This window comes from Oreochromis niloticus, linkage group LG18, assembly GCF_001858045.2.
Source record: "Oreochromis niloticus isolate F11D_XX linkage group LG18, O_niloticus_UMD_NMBU, whole genome shotgun sequence".
NCBI lineage: Eukaryota > Metazoa > Chordata > Actinopteri > Cichliformes > Cichlidae > Oreochromis > Oreochromis niloticus.
Genome location: NC_031982.2, coordinates 16,918,804 through 16,945,029, shown reverse-complemented (window position 1 = coordinate 16,945,029; position 26,226 = coordinate 16,918,804). Strand labels below are relative to the sequence as shown.

Genomic DNA, 26,226 nt, shown 5'->3' with positions numbered 1-26,226 from the left:
TTTTTTTAATCATTTGCCTGTAAAGTAATAGCTGTCTTGCATTACTGAAATAACATTGACCTTGTGTTCCTGTAGATACTGGTGTTGTGGATGTCATTATAACACAGAATAATGACAGTATAGAAACCAACAACAGAAATACTGAATGAAAAATTGAGTTGCAGAAACTAGGACATAAGATGATGCTACTACTAAGAAAAGAGTCACAACTGAAGAGAGATGTTAAAACCATGTAGCATGAACTACTTTGAGCATTTTAGGGATTTTCCTACACATCTATCTCTAGGCTTTACAGAGAATAGTACAAAAAGAAAAAAGGAACTATCCATTCAGGTGCAGTTTTCTGGAAAAGAAATGCCTTGTTAATGTCAGAGGCCAAGTCAAAAGTGGCTCATATAAGAAGAGAATATCTGATCACACAACACATGGAACCTTGAAGCAGATGGGCTCCAGCAGCAGAAGACCGCACCAGGTGCCATTCCTGTTGGCTACGGACAGGATACTGAGGCTACAGTTCACACGGATTCACCAAAATTGTACAAGTGAATAATGAAAAAAATGTTGCATGATCTAATGAGTCTTGGTTTCTACTGCAACATTCGTAAGGGTCAGGATTTGTTTTGGTGTAAAACAACATGAAAGGATGTAGTCCGCCTTCCTTGTATCAACGGTTCACGCTGATGGTGGTGTAATGGTGTGGGTGGTTATTTTCTTGGCACACTCTGGGCTCCTTTGCAACAACTGAGTACAATTTAAGCTCTACAGCGTACCTGAGTATTGTTGCTAACCATGTCCATTTCTTTATGGGCACAGTGTACCAATCTTCTTATGGCAGCTTCAAGCAAGACAGTGCACATGTCAGCATGGACCACCGTCTGAGGAGGGTTTCCAACACCTTAAACTATACCAGGAAGAATTAAAGAGGTTATGAACGCAAAAAGGGGGTCCAAGCCAGTACTTGCTAAGTATGACTAATGCTAGTAGCTACTCAAAAATACTCTGGCTACGTCCCTGTGGTGGTGGAGGAGCTGTCCGGTCACGTGACGGCTGCCTGTCACCTGATTGAACCGATCAGATTTCAGCCGTGGTGTGTTGTCCCTGTGAAGCAGACCAAAGATTGTGAAAGAGTTTCAAATCCATAGCTACACGTAAGTCTGAGTTTAACATTTTATCCTTGCTAACGTTAGTAAGATAACTATTTAGAGTGAGTTCCGCTCTTAGTTTGAAAAGTAACGCTGCTTTAGCTCAATAAAAACACAGTTAAGCTGGACGAACGTAAATAAAAACAGATATTATGTCGACCTCTAACTAAAACCTTAAATTTTTCACTTGCAGATGAGAAGCTCTATTAACTGCACCTTGCCTAACGTGGTTAATTGACCAATTTGTGCTAACTGCCTTGTGTTTAACATCAATTTTCACACTTAGCAAGTCCAGTGATGGAGGATTGCACGCTGGAAGACCAACTTCTCCTCCATGCTAAAGAGGGCAATTGTCCTCAAGTTCAGAGGCTCCTTCAGTCGAGGATCCACCAAAACAGCTCTCTCAACATCAACTGCAGATGTAAGCTGGTGTGTGGGGGAGGATGCCGTCATCCAGCTGCCCTAATGTCACATGTAACTAGAAAATTGCTAATTTTATTTTATTTTTTTCTTCTTTTTCTTTCTTTCGCTGTAGCTCGTTCTAAAACCTGCTCGGGCTGCACACCTCTTCATTTGGCCTGCAGCTTTGGACACAGAGATGTTGTTGAGGAGTTACTGAAGGTGAGAGCAGTGTATGAGTCACATCATTACCATGCTTTTTGTGTTCAGGACTTGCAGCCAGAGACATTTTTATATTCACCAAATAAAGAATGCATTTGCAGGCAGGGGCTGATGTGAATTTGCAGAATAACCTGGGTGACACACCTCTGCATAAAGCAGCATATGCTGGACGAAAGGTAAGGATAGAAAGGGGGGAAAGTAATGCTTCCTTACAAGTCTGTAAAAGCGATGTCTGCACGGTAAATTGTGGTGTGCCGCCTTCTTCTAACCTAATGTCAGCTGGATCAGCTGTCACAGTAACACATAATATATTTTCTCATCTCCCACTGAAGCTTTTGAGTGAAATGTGATGGTCAGTTGTTTTTTTTAATCCCCCCCACCCCACCCTTTGGACCCTTAAGGAGATTGTTCTGTTGCTTCTGCGCTATGATGCCTGCGCCAACATAATCAATGGAACCGCTCAAATCCCTAAAGATGTCACAGAGGACGATGAAATCATTACCATGCTTGAGGGTATGAAATCATGGGAGCGTTTTTCTTTTTTTTAACATTTTTTTTAAACGTCTGATGGCTTCTCATTACTGAAGATCAGCTGCCTTTGTTCTCAAGTACTGATTTGGTTTGTGCAGCTGCAGAGAGGAGAGAGGCAAGGCGGCATGAGGAGAAGCTCCTGGAAGCAGCCAGAGAGGGGGATATATCCACTCTGTCTAAATTGGTTAGTGTCTGACCTTTCAAAGAACTTTTGGCAGAAAATAGTATGCTTTAAGAGCATCTCTCCAAATTTCACACATTTAACAAGTGCCTTGGGGCCTTGCACACGCTTCAGTTGTCTCGCAGAGATTGTTGAAATGCACCACCGTTATTACAAATACTCTTTATACGATTCGATATTTGCACAGAGTTCGGGGGGTCTGATGTTCAATCGCAAAGTGACAAATCTGAGTCCACAAATAAGATGGCATGTGGCAACTTGCAGTAAAAGCCAGTTCATGTTTTGTTTTTTTGTTTAAAAAAAAAAAAAATCTCATTCTGTCTTGCTGTTTTTAAGATTGATCATTTAAATAGTGTTATGCATGTTTCAGGTAGATGTATATAAAAGGTTAACCTCATTTTCCTGCCTGTTGTTTCTGTCATTTCTCTGATTTATATCCCTCAGCTCAATGGGAAAGATGCTCCAGATATCCACTGCAGGGATTCAGTGGGTAATACGCCTTTACACTGTGCAGCCTACAGGGGGCAGAAGCAGTGCGTTATAAAGCTGCTCAAGTGTGGAGCCAACCCTAGTATCAAGAACAACAATGGTATATCACTTATCTTGTTCTCATCATCAGCTCCTATTATTCCGTCTGTTTAATTTGTTCAGCGGTGTTTAAAATGGTTGTTTAAGAATCACACGTTATTTTCTAAGGATGGTAAATACTATATTCCACCGGTTTTGTTCCTAGGAAGTGTCAAAAGGTGCATAATAATTTGTTTGTATGGCTGATGATTTTGCAGCTCAGACTGCATTGGACCTGGTTTGCACTGATGAACTGAAACAGATTCTAGCAGCCTATAAAAATAAGGTGAGCTCAAATGGCTGGTCTGTAATGTCTCATTCTCTTCGAATGATCAGGATGGGTTCTGCTAAGAACATTTGGCACAGCTGCACTACAAGTATGGTGTCTTAGTCATGATCCATAAAGAATGATACCTTTTTGGTTATTTGATTAATTAGAGTACTGTGCAGAAGTCTTGAGCTGCCCCTCATTTGTTTATATTTTGTTTCCAAGGAGCCAGACTTTTTAAAAAGTGGTTTTCAGCAATAGTTCTCCAGGCTTTCTGAAGGTTTTGGGGGTTTTTTTTCTGTTTTTGTTTTTTGTTTTATTTTTTTTAGATATTAGCTGTTTTTTATAAAGACATCTAACCCAAGGGATGAATTGGTGTTGTGTTTACAGATAAACAGTAATTTAAGTTATATCTTTAGGCACTTTGTTACTAGCAGCCTGTCACAAGAGGCATCAGTTGATCCCATTTCATTAGTTGGATCTGCAAAACATGTCATAGATAACAGTTTGACAGGCATAAAATAGTATTTTTTTTTGTGCCAACAAAGTGATTCCCAAAGAGGTATAAGCTGAAAACGTGACATATCAGGAAAAGAAAATGAGGCGACTGAGCAAGTGTAAGACAAAAGAGAAAATGTCAGGACTAAAAAAGTTGTCTAAGCGCTTATGAACAGTTTCTAAAGGTTATGTTCTTAAAAAAACTGGGAAAAACCTGATACTGGACCTGGACCGGCCCTTCACTTTTCACTGAAGTCTCATCAGAAGTGGAAAGAAGAAGCTAGAAGGGTGGCTGTCAAGAAGTGTATCCTAATAAAGAGAAACCAGGAGAAAAGGCTGAAGTACGACTAGTTACACAGGAAGTGAACTGAAACTTAAAGGTCTTATGGGCTGATGGATCCAAATTCAAGTTCAAATTGTCATCAGTGTGTACGGAGGAGGTCAGGAGAGAAGTCCAACTGTGTCTACAGGTGTCTGTAAAACAACCGGGAGCCTCTGTCATGGTTTGGGGCTACAATTCAGCCAGTGGTGTTAGAGGTCTTGTAAAAGTTGATAGAATTAGGTACAGAACAAAATATCGTCAGATTTTGATCCACCATGCATGAAGTGGAAATGTCTGATTGGCAACATACGTAGATGGTGCTCCATTTTGGTTTGTTTTTGATTTTGTTTTTTTAATCTGTCATGGCCTGACCTTCCCAGAGTCCAGACCTCAACACTATTTAAGTAGTGTGGGATCATCTTGGCGGAGAATGGAACAAAAAGTCCAAAGAAGAGCTTTGAATGTCCTTGAAGAAGCCTGGAGAAATATTCCTGAAGACTGCTTAAAGAAATAACAGGAAAGCTTTCCTGAGAGAGTTCAGAATAAAGTTTGTCATACCAAATATTTATTTTATTTGTATAAACTGTTTTTTCCTTATATCCTGGATTTCTTTTACATTTGCACGTTTCAATGCATTCAATAAATTTCCCCTTTTTATTAGCAAATTGTAAAGAAATTAAATGTGACTCGAGGCTTTTGCGCATCTTTTACTTTTACTCATCTCGTCATTTTTTTTTATTTTTTTTTTTTACCAAATTTTATCTGGGAAAACTGCAAATCCAACCCAACTTGATGAAATTTACTGTGCTCATTCTTGTTTCTCACAGGGTTAAAAAGCCCATCACTGGAAACCTGTTCATAAAACCAAAAGGCACTTTAAAAAAAAATCTAAAGTCCATCACACTAATCACAGATACTGCAGTTCTCTGAACTACATGATATCAGCACTCTCCCTTTTCATATGTCTTTATGTGTTCACGCAGTTATGGTGACTGTGGGGGAAAAAGTCAGCTTTTATTAAGAATAAACACGTCCGTATCTGTATGTCTGATAATGCAGCGTTAATATGGAGCAATACGTAGTCATGGTGCAATTCTTTTAAAAAGACGGCGCACTAATGCTGTTAGTATATTAAAAATGAATGATTCACACACAAACTATTCAACACTACACAAGACTGATATTTTGTTTTTCTTATAAAGGACATGAGCAGTGTGGTGCAGAAGATTGAAGGACCTCTTTGGAAGGTATCTGGATTTATGATGTACTATTATTAGGTCAGACCATGTTCAGACTTTGACCTTTACATATTTGATGAAATTGACTTTTTTCCACATTAAAGAATATTAGAACTTCTTTAAAAAAAAAAAGACCTATAGGAACTATTTATTTTTCTTTTGTTTTTCTTAACATGCTACACTTTAGTTTACAAGAAAAGTCATACCACTCTGGGATAATAATAATAATAATAATAATGATAAAAGTTTAAAACTGATATTATTTGTTCTTCCTAAAACCATTTAAAGTAGATATGTAATGATGATGTGTAGTTTTGCTGCATGGGGTATTTGTTAAATTGTTGTTTCTCTGACAGAGTTCACGCTTCCTCGGATGGCGTTCCCACTGGGTTGTAGTTGAGAATGGAACTGTCTCCTGGTACTCTAGACAGTGAGATACTTTTATCAGCTGATTTTATAAAGCTAAACGCCATAGTATGTACATTTATAGTATTATATATTTCACTCTGTGTAAAATGTTGCTTATAATCCACCAATGAAATGTTTTGTTTTGTTTTATTTTTTTTTAAAAAGAGAGAGAGGGGATATAAAAATAACTGAGATGAAATCACCTGTGATTGGTCAATTATACCGTTAATGCTTACTTAATGCTAATTAATGCTTTATCTTTCACTGTGCGTGTGTGTTTGTGTGTGATTTGTCTGCATGCTCTTTCATCATTTTTGTTTTGTGTTTTTTTTAGAGCTGATGCACTGGCTGGTGTTGGGAAACAGGGCTGTAAGTCTCTTTCACAAGCCTACTGCATGGTAAGTACTGGAGGTTTAGAGGCGTGTTTTCTATCAGTCTATATTACCCCACAGATGCTCAGTAAATACATGTTTCATTTATTTTCAATTTGAAGCATGATGTTGAGTTACATCTATTGCAGCAGTGTAGTCATTAGTGATTTCTTATTATTCCAGGTCAAACCATGGGATCACTGCTTCTTCACGCTCAGGTGCTTCGATGACTCTGTGCATTATTTTAAAGTCCCCTCGCAGACAAACGCCGTGGCAACAAGAAAAGTGAGATAAAATTGGTCACCTTCTTTATGGAAGAAACAGTATTATCTGTATGAACGGACTAATATGGAAATGTTGCCGGCATTTATTCTGTCAGAGATGGCTGGATGCTTTTGAAGAACATGCATCCTACTGCACTCGCCACGACACTGAAGAGGTGATTATAGATGATGCTGCGGGTGATGTTAGAGTGAGGAACCTTGAACAAGCGCTTCAGGTAAGACCGGGATCAAAAAGTAAGGTGATGATGATCAGATGGTTTATATCACTATTATATCGAGTCCAAAAAGTTGATTCATTTCATATCGACGTAGCATTTTCAAAAATTACATTAACCTGTGAACTGTGATGGATCACGCGCTGGATGAACTTCAATGTCATTGACCTTTGGGTTTGAGCCATATAGGATTTCAAAACCCTCAGTTTTGTTGAGTTTTACAGAGTTCTAGTGTTAAGTGTCTCTCTTGTCTAAAGTTGTTGCAGGCAGCCAGGGCCTTCCAGCAAAAATTGGAGAGTGAAGTGTCAATATTTCTGTCCATGGCGAAGAATGAGGAGAATTATGGTCAGTGCTTCAGACATATCCAGTTATTACTGTCTCAAGATATTTTAGGAGAATATTTTTAGGCTTGTTCAAAAATGATTATTCAGTCTGGTAAATGGCAGAAAATTATCAAGATGACTAACCATTTATATCATTTGCTGTGGAAAAAGCGTGTGCGGCTGGGATACCAGACCTCAATGCAAAATGTTGGATTTAATTTTGTTCTAGCAAATTGCAGCCAATTCATTAGCTACACCTGTTTAACTGCTCATTAGTGAAACTATCTAATCAGCCAGTCACATGGCAGGAACTCAGTACATTTGGGCATATAGACATGGTCAAGATAGCCTTTCTTATTCATCAGAATGGGGAAGAGAGGCGACTTTAAGTCACTTTGTGTGTGACAGGCTGGTTTGAGTATGTTGGAAACTGCTGATCTACTGGGATTTTCCCACACAACCATCTCTAGGGAGAGAGAAAATATCCAGTGAACAGCACTTCTGTGGGCAGAAATGTTGATACAGTACTGAAGTCCAGGGGAGAATGGCCAGACTGCTTTGAGCTGGTAGGCACACAAATGAACTAAAATAAAAACACTCAGTCCAACTAACTTATGGACAAGCGCATCTCTGAACACACAGCACAGTACAGTTCGCACTGGCTCAACAAAATTGAACAATTGAAGATAAGAAGACTGTTTCTGCAGTCTTGATTTTTGCTGTAACATTCATATGGTAGGATGAGGCATGAAAGCATGGCTACATCCTGCTTTGTGTAACCTTACCTTAACCTTAGCTAAATTAGACCCCATTTACCATGCTGCCCTAACGTATATAACAGGCTCACACTTCATGACTCATCGTTGCACTTTGTAAACCCTTGCTGGATTTACTTCACTCAGTAATTGAAGGTTGAAGCATTGGGGGTATTTTTACATACAAAGCCATTCTAAGAAAATTGCCATCATATATCTACACCAAGTTCATTGCCCTCCACAAGGCCTACAATCTCAGAGCCAGTAGCTGGCTGCAGTTTAAAGTGTCCCTAGCGAGCACAGAGTCAGGAAAGTTAAGTTTTGCACTTTGCAAACTGTGCTGCTTCTCGTCTTGGCCAGGACATCCTCGTAAAAGAGATTTTCTAATCTAGTGCTGCTGGTGTAATTGTATGTGGGATATTTTCTTGGCATTCTTTAAGCCTTTTTGTAGCAGTTCAACGGGGTACACATCTTCTGCTATAAATACACATGTACTCAGCGTGAATCGTGAAAAAAAATGCCAATAATGAAAAGTTATGTCTAATATGTCTTTTTTAAATGTATAATATTGTGTACAGTATAAGCTAATACAGATGCATTCACTTTATTTTTTTATAAAGAGTTGGCTGGACCACTTCTGCTGAAAGCAAAAGAGACGAGTGAACTTTCCAGTGAAACATGTGCTGCTCTCCATCTGTGCCTTGAACTGCTGTCAAAGCAAGAAGAGGTAAGAGGAACATATTACTCTTTTTGGGGAGGGAAAGTTGAGACAGTCCATCATCTTTGGATGGATTCCACTACCTGAAAATCTATTATAGATTATTTAAAATAGTGTAAGAGTTTAATCTAATGCAGTGTAATCTGTGATTCTGATGTATTTTAATTCTGTCATCTGCATGCAATCTTCTGTAACCCCTCCACTTCATGTAAATAGAGGGTACTGTTGTAGATTAGCTGCAGCTCACTGAGCATGTATGAATCGTCCTCTCATTCATATACCCTCACCCGCATACTCTTCTTCTATTGGCTGAATAAATTATACTGACTGATTGCAAAATCCTTAAATCCCTCCCCCTTACGTTAGCTCCTTCACACCAATCAGGTTTGAAATGTGTGTGTGTGAGTGTGTGCGTATGCAGGCGCGTGCGTGTTCCCTGTCCACTTGTCTTGGTGGCTGTGCTGTGCCCTTGGGGAAGCACCAGAACAGCGTGGTAATCACTGGCACGTCTGTAGGAAGGACGTAGGAAAGATCCGCTTTTATGCTTAGGTCTGCATTCAGCCTGCAGATCAGTGCAGACGCACACACGCAGACACTCTTGGACTCGAATCCACACACTCCCGCTCTAGGGGGAAAGGCTGTGCGTTTAGTGAGGGAACTCAAGCGCTTTATATTCACTGGCTCAGCCGCAGATACATGTATTCACACTCGCATAGTGTGAATACACTCTCGCACGCACGTTTCCACATGCCAGAGCATCCGAGAACGGGAAAAGAAGAGACAGCGACAGCACTTTTCTCTCGCATCTACACAGGTAAAACAAAACAAGCAGTTGTTGTTGTATAAAATTTACAGCTTTCTCTTTTATTGTGAGCTGAACAACCAGCTGTGTTTGCCATGGGCTGATCCTCTGGGACTTTGGCAAAAGGCGTTTTGAAGTTTGGTGCGATTTAATTTGATGTTTCTTAGTGTATTGTTGATTTGAGGGTTGGTCTGAGGCAGTGGCGCCAGCGAGGGCTGTTCATCAGTATGCGGAGGTCATTTCTGTGGATTTAATGATCTGAATTTGGAGTGTGAAACTGAGCGTCTTTGAAGTGCCACCGAATGCTACACTGCTCATTACATCTTTATAATGAGATCATCTAATAAAGTAATGAATTCTGTCAAGTAGGAGCATAGACAGGCATTGATTAAATTGCACTGAGGATGCATTTGATCTGGTAATAGATAAATGGAAGCATTCAAAGCAAAGATTTGTGGGTTTAACTATTTAGCCATTCTTTATGTTGCACCCAAATTATTTTCTTTCTTCCTTTAGCAGCTGATTTTAAATTATCACTCTAAAAATACTACTCTGTGCCTACTGTATGATATACACTTAGACTGCCTGAAAACCTGTAATAAGGCAACAGTCTTTCCTATGGAGACAAAACGAAGGACTCGAGTGTTCTTGTTAATTAAGCATGCATGAGAACCAATAAAACACAAGGATGTTTAATATTTTGCTATAAATCCTAAATATAGCAATATTGCACTGACTAAGAGTAATGTGTTCATCCAAATCTGGTACAACTGTCATGTCACTACGACTTAACCAGGCTTTTTAAATAAGAAAGCCGAGGACATTCAATGCAACCTCATCAATCAAACATTAAAACGTTCCAATAAAATAAACTGAATTAATTTCTGACAAACGAATGTAATAAGAAGAAAATGTCTTAACAAGCATGGTAAATCTACTGGTGCCACGTTAAGCTAATGCTACTACATGTACTAAATGGATTATATTTTCTACAGTGCTGAGATTGCCCGTATTAAGCTGTATTAGCTCTAATCCCACATTTCTATTCTCCCGCCCCAGATGCTTCTGTTGGTCATACTTGTTTTCTGCTATCCACAGTCCATGGTAGTATTCACATTCTGTTGTAACTGCACACATGTTTAATACTGAAGCATGTCACTTAATGGCTCAAAGGGTCTTGCACCAATTAGAGTATTGTCCTTCAGAAGTGTAAATGTGGTCTGACCCATTTCAGCATGCGCTGCAGAAGTAAAGTATGCTAGTGGAAGTGCCACATTTATACAGTACATGTAGGGCACACTGTGACTAGGATGTGAGTATATGGCATATAAAGTAAAGAGAATTGTGCCTTTAACAAATGGGTAGAAAGCTTCATGAGGAGGTTTGACGACACTCACGTACAACAGAGATTTATAGGCCCCACTTTGCTTGGTGTTTGTCAGGTGGCACGATTGCCCCCCTGTCTAGAAAGCGAACAGAGGATTACAGTTTGAAACCACTTAGTGGTGATGTGCTGAAAAGCAGATCTGTCACTTTGTGTTGGTCTGACGTCAGGAATAAGGCATAAAGTACATTTATTTGATTGAAGTAATACGTTGTTTTTTTTCTTCTTTAGTCTGTCAGAAAGCCAATTGACCTTTAAAACTTTGGGGGTTGGTGTGAAGACAGTGTAGCAATTGACCTTTAGTTCAGCCATTGCCACATAAGTAACAAACCTCCTGTCGTATCCCACACAGGAGATTCTTTTACTGGCTTTGTTTCAGTAGTGGCTGGTGAGTGGGTATATATGGATGTATTCAGTGTATTTAGGTATGTAAACATGGTCAAGATGGTCTTGCTGACTTTAGAGTCACCCTTAAAGGTGATTTTAAGTCACTTTGTATGTGTCAGACAGGCTGGTCTGAAGGTTTCAGAAACTGCGGATCTACTGGGATGTTCCCACACAACCGTCTCTATAACAGTAAATTATCCAAAAAAGAGAAAATATCCAGTGAGCAGCAGTTCTGTGGTCAGAATATCTGAGATATCCAATTTTAGGTGAGACAGCATCCAATTCTGGCTCGCCTAAATTGGACAATAGTAGATTGATCAGACCAAACATTTTTCCAATCCTGAGTTCTCCTGTGATGTTTGGGTGCTAGGGTCAGAACTGGGTGTTAACAACTTGAAAGCATGAATTCAGTCTGCATTGTATCCATGATTCAGGTTGATGGTGGTGATGTAATGGTGTGGGGGGTACACTTTGGGCTGGTTAGTACCAAGTGAGCAGATCTGATTATTGGGACTGAGGTTCCTTTTTCCTTACTATAAAGGTACTTCCTTCACTCTAGTTGAATGGCTCCTTTGAAGCAGGCTTTCCAAATACGGTTGGATATAGAGTTAATGTTACAGTCCAATGTATAGAGCTATAATAATATTGCCTCTGAGGTTTGCTTTTCTTTAAACAAGAGAGTATATTTCAGCACAGAATAAAATTTTTACCCTTTGGGGTGCTGGCCAAGGAGAAGCATCCCTCCCAGGCTCCAGTAACAGCTACAGCACACAGCCTCAGCAGGGCTTAAAATAGCACTGTTTGTGCTCAGGCGAGAGGATGCAGTGAGAATGAAAGAGCTGGCTGGGATGGTTACACAAGTGTTCCATTCCTGGATGGGCTCTCACGCCAAGTGCCTGGGACAGGGAGTGTTAACACAGGCTCCTAGACAGGAAGAAGAGTCAACTTTAAACTGCAGTATATATTTATTAAATATGTTTGAAGAAAATAAAATCACAATTCAGCAGACATTCCCATTGCACAAACTTTAAAGCAAAAGTATAATGCTAAATAATTTTCTATTTTTATGCATTTTTAAATGATGCTGCATTTAAAGTCCTAAATTAGAAGAACATAGATTCAGAAACAAAGCTGTAATGGAAACATTAACCTTAAATGTAGGTGCCAGACTCAAAGACTCGCTGCCAGACTTGTTCCCTAGTGCAGAGGAAGGGAGAATATAGAGAGTGCTGAGAACTCAAAGGGGCTTTCTTTGCTTAACCTAGCTATGGATCTGATCAATGAAAAGTATATGTGAATTTTCTTTTAGCCACAACAGTAATTTATGAATCTACACCTGCAGCCTGCGGGATTCGTTACTGATCCGACCAGTAATTGGCCAGGACTAGATTAGATTAGATCAATCCCAATCTCCAAGCTTACAAATGCACAGACTTTGAGATACATTCTTGCATTTACCAAGTGGTCTCAGGGCTGTCACACAGTCAAATCGTCATGTAGACAAGACTCTTAAAAACCCTTTTGGTCCTTTACGCACACTTTGACAGGCTGAAGCCAAATGTTCGACGTTACTTCTAATGTCTAATTGTTGAAAAATATGTGTGATTCTTTCTAATACTGTGTCCCCCTTGAGTTAAACCAGAGGGAACCAGCACAGGAATATAATTGTGCTTCTAATACAAATTACAATAAATTTGACCCAAGCTATCACCTTTTATTAAATAGTCATTTTCTGATTTGCCAGTGCTGGCATTTCAATAACTGCCGACAGCTTCATCAGATCTTCATCTGACTACAGCAAAATAATAAATGATCTAAAGCTTATAGCTTCTGCAGACTTTCAGTTGTCTTATTTTTATCCATTTTCCATCACCAACCTCATGTAAAAGAAGGAGCTTATAAGTGTCTGTCATGTTACCAAGACAAAAAAGAGAAAGTACAGATAAGCTGGACTGTAACTCGACAGAGGATGATAAATTTGAATAAACAATGTGTCTTGAAATATACTCATCAGTTATTGAAATGAATACATAGATCTCCAAATTTCACATTGCACATGTCACTTTTTTGGATTTACATACAGTTTATTGGGATTTGACTGGATTTCAGTGATGCCTTTTTAAAGCCTGCAATTTCCATAATAACCCAGCTGGAAGTCGCAGTTCCGGTTGTGCTGACCCACCATTTGGCAATTGGAAACAATCAATGTTCATTACAAATGGCTGGATCATGGTCTTTGGAATAGGCATGCTATTCAGCAAATAAGTAAATGTGTCTGGGTTTTCCCTGCCTCTTTCCTGTTAAGTGTATGTGGCTGATTTGATCAGACTCCACCACAAAGGCATCTGAAGCAGTTTATATTTAAGTCTTTAAGCTGCGAACTGCAGTAAGGCAGTGTTCAATCATATAATCATTTTATATATATGCAGTATAGTAGCTGATGTTTTTGAGAGGATTTTTTTCAAATAAAAAAAAATTTACTAGTTTTCTTCCACTCATGCCTTTAAAGGAAATATTAGACATCATGAGACTCTGTCTGACGCAAAATCACTCGTCTAAATCTTCTAAATGTTACATTTTTTTATTCATGTTGTTAATCAGACAACATCCTCGCAGACTAACACACTTAACCACACGTACACGATTACAGTCATAAATTGTTACCTAGACATTAAACTAGACACATCAGTAGCTGTTTCTTTGCACATGTCTGTGCGCTCACCTTGTAACACATCGGGCACTATAAGAGGTGACACAGAACTTTTCATCTTTAATCGAAGATACTGACCTTGTTGTCCAGTCTCAGATTTGCAGTGTGATTTGCAAGCTCCTGTTTCTCAGCTGCCTTCTTCAAGGTGACACTGGACGTTTATCAAACTGGGAAGACTGTGTTCCCTTTTTTTTGCAATAAGTTACTAAACTGAATCTACAATGAAGTAAAAGGTGTTACCTATTTTTAAAGAATATGTTGCTGTTAAAGCTTTAGTGTCATTTTTGTCATTTTGTTAGAGGCTGTGGATTTTTGCTTGGTTTTTGACTCCTGTTGGTAAAGCTTGAACATCAGCAGCAGTGGACAATAGGACAGACTAATCTGGGCTGTCACGCAGTGGCCTGGCTCAGGTTCCTTTGAAGGGACACTCAATCCTGGGCTTCAGAGCTCTTTGAGACTAGGGTGTTTGGTTCAGCCTGGAAGAAACTAGATCTGTGGGCAGGGTTAAAACAATGACCTGCAATCAAAACCCCAGACAGAGTGATGTTTGATTGACATCAAAATATTAATCTGCTTGTTCCGCTACGATCATCGCATATTTGAGAGCAATGTTTTTTCTGCAATAAAATATTTGGTTAGTATCTCTGGGCACGCTCTCTGTGGTCGCTTAACCTTCTGTCTGGTTGTCCTGTGTTTGCAGGTGTGGAGCCTGAAAGTAGAGCAGGAAGTGGAGAAGAACAAAGCTCTAACAGAAGCCTTGCAGACTTTGGCAACTGAGAACCACGAGCTCAAGCAATCCTTGAGTAAGAGGCGGAAGTCCTCCAACCTTAGTACCCTCAATGAAGATGACTTCTATGATGCCGTGTCAGGTCAGCAGCCTCTTGGTAGAAGTAATCAATGAGTGTGTGATACAAGTGTTATTTTCCACTGCTCTAAAACATGCTTACCATGAAATGGATTTAGAAATGAGGCAGGTCACGTTGCTTTTTGCAGATTTCTTGTTGTAAATTGCATTTTAAAAGAGTAAAATATATATATATTTTTCTATTATTCTGCTGAAAAACTCAGTATACAGAGTAAAATATACAGTGTACGTTTCAGTACATTGTAGAGTCCTATTTAGCAGCACTTTCCTTTTTTGTTAGATTTTGTGTGAGTCATCAAACTGCAGGCGTCTGGATTTGGACAGATATTTCATAATTGAAGCACCTGAGAACTGACATCTTCTGGTAATTGGATTCATACTTAAATAGCACTTTTCTACTCTATTTGAGTGCTCAGAAAGACTTCTTACTACAAGCCTCATTCACTAATCCACACACACAGGTGAATGTGTGTCTGTGCCTAAGAATTTTATCTATTAGGCTCTACGCCTAATAGATAAAATTCTTAGGCACAGACATTGTTACAAAAATGCCTATGAATTACAACCATCCATCCTGGGTCTTTCCCTAAAATTTCCAAGAGGTTTTAGTCTGGGTTGTGAATTCTTCTGAAGCTACTCCAGCATACCCTGTGCTTTATGCTTTGGGTCATTGTCATGATGATATGTGAATTATCATTCTAGTGTCCGCTCAAGGACCTCTCTGCATCCACCTGCATTCATCGATTAGTCAGTTCTTCCCAAGAAGCACCTCCATAAATTAATGCTGCCACCATTCTGGTTTATTTTAGGTATTCAGTGTGTAGTGTTCACCGTCACTTAGTGCTTGGAGATCAGTTTTTCTTCCGTCAGACTATAAAATCTTTTTCCTCACACTCTTCTAAATGCTGTCTCATGGACAGATGGTCATCCTCTAGAATGTGCAGTGGACTATACACTGCCCTTCTTGCACTTGTTACTTAATTTAGCTGCACAGATGCCTCTAAAAAGTAAAAGAGAGAGAAACCTGGTGGTTACAAATGTTCTCCTGTGGAAACACTGATCATTAGAAATAATTTTACACACTGCCCCTGATCAATACTGTTCCACAGCGTTATTGCAGAGGTCTGCAGAGAGGTCTACATGGCTTGGTTTTCGTCCTGATAGGTAGTGTGATTTGAGGCACCTTTTTATATACACAAGTGTATACTTTTCACAGTTATGTCTGGTCTATTACATTTTTCCATTACAGAAAATAAGATTGCAGACATGTTTAAAGGATAATCAAAACTAACAAGATGCAACTGTGTCACCATGAAGGGCTTTTCCTTTCTTTTTGCTTTACTTTTAGCATTCTGAACTGCCACAGAGCAAAGACTGATGCACTAAAATTGCAATTTTGTTCATGTGCGCCTCTGTTCATATAGAGCATGCTTATTATGCAGTGTTATATTTGCTTCTCCATCCATGTAGGTGGATGAGAAATTCTTTCAGCACATAAGTCAGAATGCAGTACGTGAACGCACAATAAGCACCAATTTCACTCAAGCGTATTCGGCTTCTCTTATTCGTCTTTGCTTTGTGATTCTTGACAGTAATGTCAGTGACAGTGCTTTCTAGGGGGAGGAGTACCATCCCAGTGAACACAGTGCAAACAAATGTTACAGGAAGCGAATCCTTTGTGTGGCCTCTCATTGGAACACAATCCTCAGGTGGGGTTTTGCATGGCAGCAGGGAGGGGGAGTTTGGAGAGGAACTCGAGCACAAGTGCTTATTTGCAGATAGTAAACTGTTGAGGCTTTTTTCTTTTTTTTTTTCATTTCCCGAGCCAGCTACTGGAACCTGTACGTGCAAGCGGTTTGGTATGACCTGGCATCTAACCCTACAGAGTCTGAGTCGGAGCACTCGCTGAGCGGCTTCCTGTCTGTGGCCAGTTACTCCTGCGAAGAGGACGAGGGGAGAGACACCCCCTTTCTCAACACCCTCCGCCGTCCCAGCGCGTACAGGGGGCCTTCCGGAATGTCGGGGGAGGGTAACCATGGCAACCAGCCATCCCAGTGCAATGGAGTTAAGCACAGGTGAGCTGGGACTTGTTTCAGTTGATGATGTCGTGCTTGTTTGCTGGATTAAATGATTGCAAAGAGTGGAAAATACAAAGACTTCCAAGGCTCAGTGCTCGGCATTCGAATTGTTCACTGTTTGCTGTATGCGAGGCTTTGTTGAAGTTGGTGATAACAGGATTCGGTACGGTGTATGTTTACTTTGCCAAATGATGAAAATTTTGTGGATATGATTTGTTTGGTATCTAATGACAGGCTGCAGACCTCAGTCAGCAAGAGGATAGGTCAGTGGACAGAGCTGATGTAATGGGATACCAGCTTTCCACCCTAGGCTGTTTTTTCTCATCAGGTGTTTTTTTTTTTTTTTTTTTCTTTGCTTGCTCGAGCATCCAGTCCACAGAGAATAGCCTGTTTTTGTTTTTCCTGACAGTTCCAACTCTCCAAGCCAACAGTCGTTTCAGTACTCAGTGCGTCTTGCTGTGTTGTCGTGAAGATTTGACACTCTCTCTCATTTCCGTGGATGCTGATTCTGGCTTGGCCTGTCTTCCTCAGTCCAACTAGTGATCCATGAATAATTAAGCATGTGCTGGCTCAGAGTAGAGTTGGAGAAAAGGGCTGCCTGGCTAGCTCTGTGTGCATATGTGTGGGCTCGTATGTGTTGTACATGAAAGATTTATGAGGTGTCTGTTTATTTGAAATTAATTCTGTCATTCAAAGGATGCCCGTCAATGATTGCCTGCAGTCTGGTGTGGTTTTTCTCTATGTTGAGCCATTTTGCCATGAATTCTTTACAAGATTATTATTAAGTTTAAATTAAGTTTATTTAACCAGGACATGCCTTTGAAATCAAAAACTTTTACAAGAGAGAGACCTGGAAAGGAAATAGCTGTAAAAACATCTCAAAAATACAACATAATATACAATAAACAAATTGCAATAATATAAAACCTTAGTAGCCTCTCAAGAAAACCATCCACAGGTCCCCACAGTAATCGATACAGGCATGTTTAAATTTAAGTCTTTCTCTAAATTATTCAATGAAAACACAGTGTTTCAATTATCTGTCAGAACTCCAAATACACCACCTTAATATATTATTACTACCACGGTGTTGTAGCTGCGTTATCTGTTTGTATATGAAATAATGATTTGAAAACTGAGCACAGTGCCAGCTGTAAGATGTTTCTGCTTCAAAGTAGTTAAAGATTCGCTTGTATAGCACGGCACACCTCACTTCCAGGTGGGCTCATGTTTCAGCAACCTCAGCTGACCGGCACAGTGTCCCTTAGATGCATTTTTAACTGTATTTTGGAAATAATCAAAGATAGATGTGAGCATTTTCCTCCACATTTAAAGCTAAACATGTTAAATTTTTAGCACCTCTATAAAAAAAATAATATTCAAGAGCCTTATGTAGATAAAGTATAAAAAGAAATCCATCCATGCTTTAATAAATCTTGAAGCAGAGGCTACTGGAACAAAAAATAGGCCAGGAGTATGGTCTGCCATGCATCACTGCTCTGCTCATCCTACAGATGGAGCAAACCCCCACCCCCCACTCCCCGCTCACTGTTTATTTAGCTGAAGTAATGGCTTTTATTTGTGTGTAGTTGGATCAGCACTCTTTTCATTTTTTTTTTCTTTAAACAAGGACACCATCTGCCTCCAGCTACCTACCTGTAAAAGAGTCCATACTGCAGATGCTGGCAAGACTGCAAGATGAACTCAGTGACCAAGAAAACAAAAACAAGCACATACTTTAATCTAATTTGCATCTTAGCTTTCTTATGTGAAGTTTCCAGACAACTGCATATGCAACAAGAAAAATTAAAGGAAAGCGTATTATAGTCAGCGTGCACACACACACACACACACACACACATGCACAGCTGTACATGCATTCATGGGTATTGCATGAGGTTGAACGGACCAGCTGAAAGCTTACAGGTGTCGGATAACCCTTTTTCCCAAATGGTGGGTCGAGCTAAGTTGTCTGCTCTGACGCTTTTAAATAGTGCAGCTTCGTACACACAGGAGACAGATTTATGTGTTTTTAATGTGTGCTTTACCCAAAACGTGAAGGTTTTAGAATTTAGCTCAGTGCCACATTTTAAAAGAAAAGCTGTTTGGAGTGTGGATGAGGCCAGATTATCTAGCATGAAGCCAGTGTTTGCCTGCTTTGAATTGCACAGCTGAGACAACAAGCGATGTTGTAATTTTCCATATGTTAATAGAGCTGGATCACGTGATACAGGAACTCCTCTCTGTGTTTACCCCTCTTTTTGTTATTCATATTGCTTTCACACAGAACATCTCTACCGGCTCCCATGTTCTCCAGGAACGACGTGAGCATCTGGAGTATCCTGAAAAAATGCATCGGCATGGTGAGAACACATCACTCTGTCCAGCAGATGTTTTGTTTTATTTTCCTTGCTGTGTTTTAATGTAAATATGAGCTTTTATAATGTAGATTGTTGAAATAGAACCAGGATATGATATAAAAAAATTAGGATTTATGAAAAGCGAGGGCTTTTTTTGAAGTTGCTTTTATAAAAAAGGCAAAATGTGAGACAGTATAGTGTAAAAGAAGTGTAGAGGTGGGGTTTGATCATCCTCAGTCTAATCAGCCTCTCTGTGCCACACAGAGAGTTCAGTTCATTTTCCCCCCAAAAAAGAGCTGAAAGCCCTTGACACTTACCCCTTTTTCAAGGGAGACCTGGCCAGAAAAAGCACACCATTACGTGGTTACCAAAATGATCAAATTGGGTATAACAGAAACAGACATGGGATAACAAAAAACAGAGCAAATTGGGACAAACATAAACAAAAACAAAAAAAAAAATAGAAAGCTCAGGTTATGAATAGTAGTGCTAAACTCTTAAGTTACCGAATCATTTTGAGTTTAAACTCTTCCAGGGAGACCAAAAAACAAAAAGCCTTTTTGTGTTCTGAAGGTTTTCCCATAAACTTGACGAATGCTTTTCTACCAAGTACGGAAACAAAATCTCAGTACACAAAAAACATAAAATTCACCGAGTGAATAAAATATACAAGTGCTTTGGTCTCCTTAGGCTTAAGTCTGCTAATAAAGCAGAAACCATATCATGTTTGTCCTAGTAGTCTTTTTTTATCTTCTCTAACTCTTCTTTGCAGGAGTTATCAAAGATTGCCATGCCTGTGGTATTTAATGAGCCTCTGAGCTTCCTCCAGCGGCTAACAGAATACATGGAGCACACCTACCTCATCCACCAGGCGAATGCCACAACAGACTCTGTCGAGAGGATGAAGGTACCATTCTGGCCATATATCCTTTCTTCAGTAAAGAAACCCCCCCAAAACAGATGCATTTTTAATAGTAGTGATGCGTTTAATTATCTGACTGGGATCAAATCACTATCCTCTCATTAAAGTGCTGAACTATTATTAAATGAGTGCAGAGAGGCTGTGGCATCTCGGCACTATCAAAAATTGAGTTAGTTGCCTGTAATTTGATTAACATAAAACAATGCTCCGTGTAGTGTGTTGCAGCATTTGCTGTGTCAGCTGTAGCATCACAGTGGGAGAGGACTGGGAAGCCCTTCAACCCCCTCCTGGGGGAGACCTATGAGCTAATCAGGTAAGGCAGCAGACTCATCAGTATTAGCGCACCTATACACAAATCAGCTTTTGTTTACTGTACATGTGTATTTTTGTTAATGAGCTTTGTCTTGTATCAAACATACACCTGCTTGCCATCAGAGACGATTTGGGCTTTAGGTGGATGTCTGAGCAAGTAAGCCATCACCCTCCGGTTAGTGCCTTTCATGCTGAGGGCCTCAAGGAGGATTTTGTCTTTCATGGTTCCATCTACCCCAAACTCAAGTTTTGGGGGAAGAGCATAGAAGCTGAGCCCAAGGGAGTTATCACGCTGGAGTTACCCAAGTGAGTTCACACTGAAGACTGTTTTATAAATCTGTTCTGATTTATTTTAGTAAGGAATTGTTTTTTTCTCCTTTGCTGAGTGCTTCTTTGTCTCTGTAGATATAACGAAGCCTACACCTGGACAAACCCCACCTGTTGTGTCCACAACATTATCGTCGGTCAGCTTTGGATTGAGCAGTATGGCAGCGTGGAAGTGCTCAATCACAAGTAAAATATTTATTGCAGTGTTCTCCGTATCTGTGAAACACATTTGCATGCACAGAGACTTGGATGTAGGAATATATTTTTCCCTTGCTCTGCAGAGGAATGTTGATCTACTTTATAAACCTTAAGCTTATTGATCATGGAAGCAGAACTGGGACAGTCGCATGAGCAGGTTAATTAATGTTTGAAAGCTTCAGCTCGCAGAGGGAGAAAAGTGAAAGAGAATTGGTAAAGAGGCTGTCATTTGCTTGCAGAACCGGAGAGAGATGCAGCATGACGTTCAAGCCCTGTGGCCTCTTTGGAAAAGAGCTGCATAAAGTTGAAGGATACATCCTAGATAAAAGGTATCTTCATGAGTTATTGCTGTTTAGTAATGCTTGTAAGCAGTAAGTCAATTTGTCATAAAGTGTTTCTTTGTGATTTACTTTATAATGTATATTAAAGTGGCGCAGTTTATATTACACAATGGGAATGTTAGCACTTGGTATTATCTGCACCTAAAGCTGTGATTTATTAATATCTCATCTTCTTATGTTTGCAGCAAAAAGAAGCTCTGTGCAATATATGGCAAATGGACTGAATGCCTTTACACAGTAGACCCTGCGACTTTTGATGCCCACAAAAAGACAGAAAAAAAGAATCCAGACGAAAAAAAGGGCAACAAACAGGTACCACGTTTGACTGCTTTCAAAGGCGCCTTTGTTCCGTCTCCATTGGTTTCCAGAGTTTAGGGCACTGGGCTTGTAGCTTTATTTGTTTTTGATGATCCCCCCCACCCCTTCATACCTTTTCAATATTTCACCCGGTAAACTGCTGAGGCTACAGCCCAAAGTGTTTGTGCTGCATTTTAGAACCAACAAACTCTCCCAGTTCAAATGTGTTAATATTATAAGGTGGATGTAAATGCTTATCTCATAAAGCAAAATGTAATTATTGTTGTATTTGGTCTGTGTCACTTTTTCTATACCTTTATCATTAATGACATGGTGCTGGAACTGCTCATGTTAGCCACCCTGTGAGTGTAGCTGTGCATTGTTACTGTTTAAAGTTCAATTCACGGTGTTTAACTTGTGTTTTATGTACACAGCTTTGTCCATTTTGGTTAGCTCACTATTACCCTTTTTTTAACTACTGGTAGTTTCCATTTTGCACAGGTGACTGAACTCAGCTGCATCTTCCACCTGTAGAGACTGCCCTCTGGTGGTTTGTGCTTTGCAGTGCACACCACCTCAGTACAGCGTTGTCTGTATGAAAACAAAGCAGAGCATGTGTTTTATAGAGAGCATTGAAAAATCATGCTACTGGGACTTTACAGTAATCTAACTGTAGATTAGATATGTAGTCCCCCATAACTGAGTAATCTTGAACAAGTAAGGTCCTGAGTATTTTTATGAATTCCTACAAAGTGCAGTAAACCAGAACCTAAATTTGGTTATTTAGCCTTAAAACGGCTCCATTTGCAGATCCCAGGAATCTTTCATAACTTGTCACAGTTCTATTTATTTGGTCCATTTCAGCTACTTCATGTTGCTGCATGTAATATGTTTAGATCAGGGCTCTGTGGGAACCAACTGGTTGCCGGACTTCTTGTTCTTGTCACTGAAGACAGTTCCTTATGACACTGGGTGAACCTTAAGGGAATTTTCCATGGTGCAGAATGATCTCAGGCATGGGCACTCAGGCAATCAGACACTGTGATTTTTATGCATAAGCCATCATTAAATCCCTGCAAATAACATGGTCTGTGACAATGCTGCACTGTTGCCTGCAGACATTCATCATTAAGGGAGCCCTTTAGCGGCCTGCCTTCTGTTGGGGTCATGTCTAGAGCACCTCCTTTTTGTCTGCAAGTACTGCTTAAAGAGCACATCTGAACAAACTGGACCAGATTGTTCCGGGGTACCAATATTTTATTCTGCCAGCAGCTGGATTTCTTCCAGTTTCACAGGGACACCTTGCTTTCGCTGTTGCACTCAGTTTCTACAGTTGTCTGCTTGGGAGAGAAACATCTTATATTTATGATTAAGCTGTCACTTCTACAGCAACTTTGTCTTTTTAATGATGCTTTCACTATGCAGTTTTTTATCCCAACCCAGCTGTTTCTGTTTCAGTTAATGATTTCAGGTCAACCGACATATCATGTTTTTACATCTAATTCTTCCTGTTACATAATACCTGTTTTGTGTGGCAGAGCAGAATCTGTCGACTGTGTTGTATTTTAGTCTGTTTAACAACGTGGAAGTTTCCTCGTGGATTCATCCATTTCTTAACAGTCTATCCAGTTTGAGATTGAGGAGGGCTAGGAACCTATTACAACTGTCATAGTGTGAGATGCAGGGATCACACCGGACAAGTCAAAGTCTGCCGCAGGGTGCTAGCAGGTTTGAAACCAGAACCTGTGATAACCACAGCACACCCATGTCTCCAACTGATTTGCAAAACGTCGTACCGTGGAGGATATATCGAATAGCTGGCCAAGACAAAAGTTATTATACCATACCATATCATCCTTATTTATAAAACACTTTAAGACAACTACAGCTGACACAAAGTGCTGTACATTAGGACTAAAATACATAGATTGTAAATAAAACAAGTTAAAAAGGTCAAATAAATAAAAGAAAAACTAAAAGAAAGTGTAAAACATCAGAAGTACTTGTGTTTCTCTGCTCTGTACTGTATATGTCTTTCTCTGGGGCCTTAGACCAGTGTCGACGAGGAGCCTGAAGAGACTCCTCCACCTGATACTGAGACTGTGCAGGTCATCCCAGGCAGTGAACTCGTCTGGAAAATAACGCCACGCCCGGAAAACTCATCCAAGGTACAAAAGGAAATAAACGTGACATCGGTCAGATCAGTTTTGAATATTTCGTTTTAAGTTTCTTTCTTGTGTGTATGCGCGTGTTGCAGTTCTACGCGTTTTCGACATTCGCCATGCAGTTAAACGAGCTAGACAAGCGCATGGAGGGCGTCATGCCTCCCACAGACAGTCGCCTCAGACCTGACATTCGCGCCATGGAGAGGGGAGACATAGGTACAGTGTGTGATCTTGATTTCCTATGCTGAGCCCGCTGAATGTAATCTGTGGTGGTATTCAGTTTTCTGTATCCACGGCTGTTAGATCTGGCAAGTGCTGAGAAGAAGAGACTTGAGGAAAAACAGAGGATGGCCCGGAAGAATCGCACCAAATCAACAGAGGAATGGAAAGTGAGGTTAGTCAATGAGAAATTCAATTTAAATCGATTGTGGGTGGGCATTCAGTGATTGCCTCCACGTTGTCTTCTGCTATTAACTGTGCATTTCACTTATTATAATTGAAAAGGAACGCTGCACTTGGCCCAAGGTTTGAAGCTGCGCTTTTTCTGAGTGTTATTTTTCTCTCGTGTGAAGTGCTGCACTACACTACACCACACCACACTCCTCAGGACAAAAAAACCTGCATGTTTTTGTTGCTTCCCTTGGTGTGTGTGTGTTTTCAGACTATGTCACATAAAGAGTTTGGTGTATAATACTGTTCAGCTTTTTAAAGTTGTACAACACGGATGAAGCCTTGCCATCCACTTGTCTTTACTTGGTGTGTGTGTTATATGTGTCATTCTCGTGTGTATTTATTTAATCCTTTTGTTATTTCCAAGTGCTGTGCTCATACTAAATCTTCTCGCTGTTCAGGTGGTTTCAACAAGGACCCAACCCACACAACAAAGCTCAGGACTGGCTCTACTTGAAAGGCTACTGGGACAGGAATTACTCTCAGCTGCCTGACATTTACTAATAAGTTAAAAAACAAAACAAAACTACATGCATTCATACTGTACAGATTTCTCACCTTTGGACTTCATCTGCTATACTGGGGGTCATAAGCAACTATGTAATAGAGTATAGAACAACAACTAATGGTGGTGTTCGGTTTGAACCCAGAGACATATAATCCTCAGTCGGTCTGTGTGAGTAATAAAGCACAATACTTTGTTTCGCTTATTTATTGTGGTTCTTGTTGACCACTTAAGATACTGGCATGTTCTAAAAAAAAATCTAGAATGTATTTTTAGAAATATTTCGTGTTAGATAGACGGACTGTTTAAATAGCAAGCTGAGCTCTACTGTCTGTAGTTTTTCCATAATTCATATTTGGTCATGAAAACATTTTCCTCATTAGCTTCAGCATCGAGAGGAGTGACGATTCTTAAGATCACCTTTGGCTACGATTGACACTTGTGCACACATACTGTTATGCAGTGCGAAGTATTAAAATAGGTCATTTTGGTATATCGGCCTCTGTTTTCACTTCCTGTTATGAGTGCTGCAGATATTTAGTGATTAACTGAATGTGTTACATATTTGCCTAGTTTCTAGGCCTCTACAGTCAAGTGAAACTGTGTGTGTGTAGCCATTTCTAACAGTGTATAAGAAAGATGGCCAGAAATATGACAATAAGACTTGTGTTTGAATATCTGATGAAATAAACCCTATACTATGTACTGTATAGACGTGTATAGCAATTAACAGCATTGCGTAAGTCTACCTGATTCTGTAAACATAACTTTTTTTCCTAACTATACTAAAGCAGGGACGTTGGTTCTTCAATTATGGATTTGTGTGCGAGTGTGTTTGTGTAAAAGTCTTGATATAGATTAGAATAACTGGTGATCGTCTTAGTACTGTGTGCACTGATATAACTGAAATCCAACTCTCAAACGCATGTGCATCACTACAACTATGCAAGCCTTACCTCCTTTACAGTTAAGCACTGAATATTCATTTACTCATGTAACAATAGCTGCTACATGTATACATTTTAGATGTGTTGTCACTCGTTTGGTTATTTAAACAGAATTTCTATTGTTGCTAAATAAAAGCTTAATGTAAACTTGACGTTGTGGTTTTGTTTTGTGGGTTTTTCCATTAAAAAAAAAAAAAATTCTTGTGTACATGGTTATGGTCATGAATGTTACATTTGCTATGACTGAATCAGCAAAAAAATAAGATAATAATAATAAAAAAATAAGTTCTCTTCTATTCTATTCTCTTGTTTCATAAAGCAGTACAACAAATATAAAGTACACGGTAAATGAATCTACTACTCTCCAAGAAAATAGAGCATGTTTGGCATGTTTCCATTTGACAGCTGAAACAAAAGTTGATCTTTTTAGCAGAAAGATCTAAATATGTTTAGAGGGGCAGAAGACAGTGCACACCGTCACCAAAATGGGAACCGTGAAACCTAGTATAAAGGGGGAATCATGGTTTAGCATTGCTTTGCTACCTCAGGTACAAGACACCCTGTCATCAAGGAACAATGAATTAAAACAGGTAATAAGTATTAGCCCTGTTACAGGCTGGTGATCTGTCCAGGATGTACACTGCCTATGTGCCTGTGACAGCTGGGATAGGCCCAAGCTCCCCTGTGACCCTGAATTTAACAACCAGAAGAAGGATGTAATAACAATATCATCA

The 26,226-nt window shown here is 39.7% G+C and overlaps 1 protein-coding gene across 5 annotated transcripts; it reads left to right on the top strand.

The window, feature by feature from the left end:
- Positions 1 to 999: 999 nt before the first annotated feature.
- LOC100709115 (oxysterol-binding protein-related protein 1) lies at positions 1,000 to 25,641 on the top strand. 5 transcript variants are annotated; one of them, XM_005476347.4, is made up of 29 exons: positions 1,000 to 1,148; positions 1,429 to 1,563; positions 1,678 to 1,763; positions 1,865 to 1,939; positions 2,165 to 2,276; positions 2,393 to 2,478; positions 2,920 to 3,064; positions 3,261 to 3,328; positions 5,333 to 5,377; positions 5,725 to 5,798; positions 6,111 to 6,174; positions 6,331 to 6,432; positions 6,527 to 6,646; positions 6,913 to 6,991; positions 8,345 to 8,451; positions 14,426 to 14,594; positions 16,476 to 16,665; positions 18,956 to 19,031; positions 19,801 to 19,935; positions 20,166 to 20,263; positions 20,386 to 20,568; positions 20,668 to 20,775; positions 21,027 to 21,116; positions 21,314 to 21,440; positions 23,477 to 23,593; positions 23,683 to 23,806; positions 23,894 to 23,984; positions 24,095 to 24,115; positions 24,442 to 25,641. In XM_005476347.4, exons 2-29 carry the CDS (start codon positions 1,440 to 1,442, stop codon positions 24,542 to 24,544), a joined length of 2,919 nt encoding a protein of 972 aa, XP_005476404.1. In that variant the 5' UTR covers positions 1,000 to 1,148; positions 1,429 to 1,439; the 3' UTR covers positions 24,545 to 25,641. The 5 variants fall into 5 exon arrangements, with proteins under 5 accessions (XP_005476404.1, XP_025756257.1, XP_025756258.1 ...); XM_025900472.1 differs by having other exon boundaries at positions 6,904 to 6,991; XM_025900473.1 differs by lacking the exon at positions 24,095 to 24,115 and having other exon boundaries at positions 6,904 to 6,991.
- Positions 25,642 to 26,226: the final 585 nt, after the last annotated feature.

Bases quoted from the DNA above. Each gene is read 5' to 3' on its own strand.
- LOC100709115 (XM_025900472.1), top strand. From the start codon at position 1,440: ATGGAGGATTGCACGCTGGAAGACCAACTTCTCCTCCATGCTAAAGAG. The intron at 2,479-2,919 runs GTTAGTGTCTGA...TATATCCCTCAG, and splicing joins TATCCACTCTGTCTAAATTG to CTCAATGGGAAAGATGCTCC. The intron at 21,441-23,476 runs GTACCACGTTTG...CTGGGGCCTTAG, and splicing joins AAAAAAAGGGCAACAAACAG to ACCAGTGTCGACGAGGAGCC.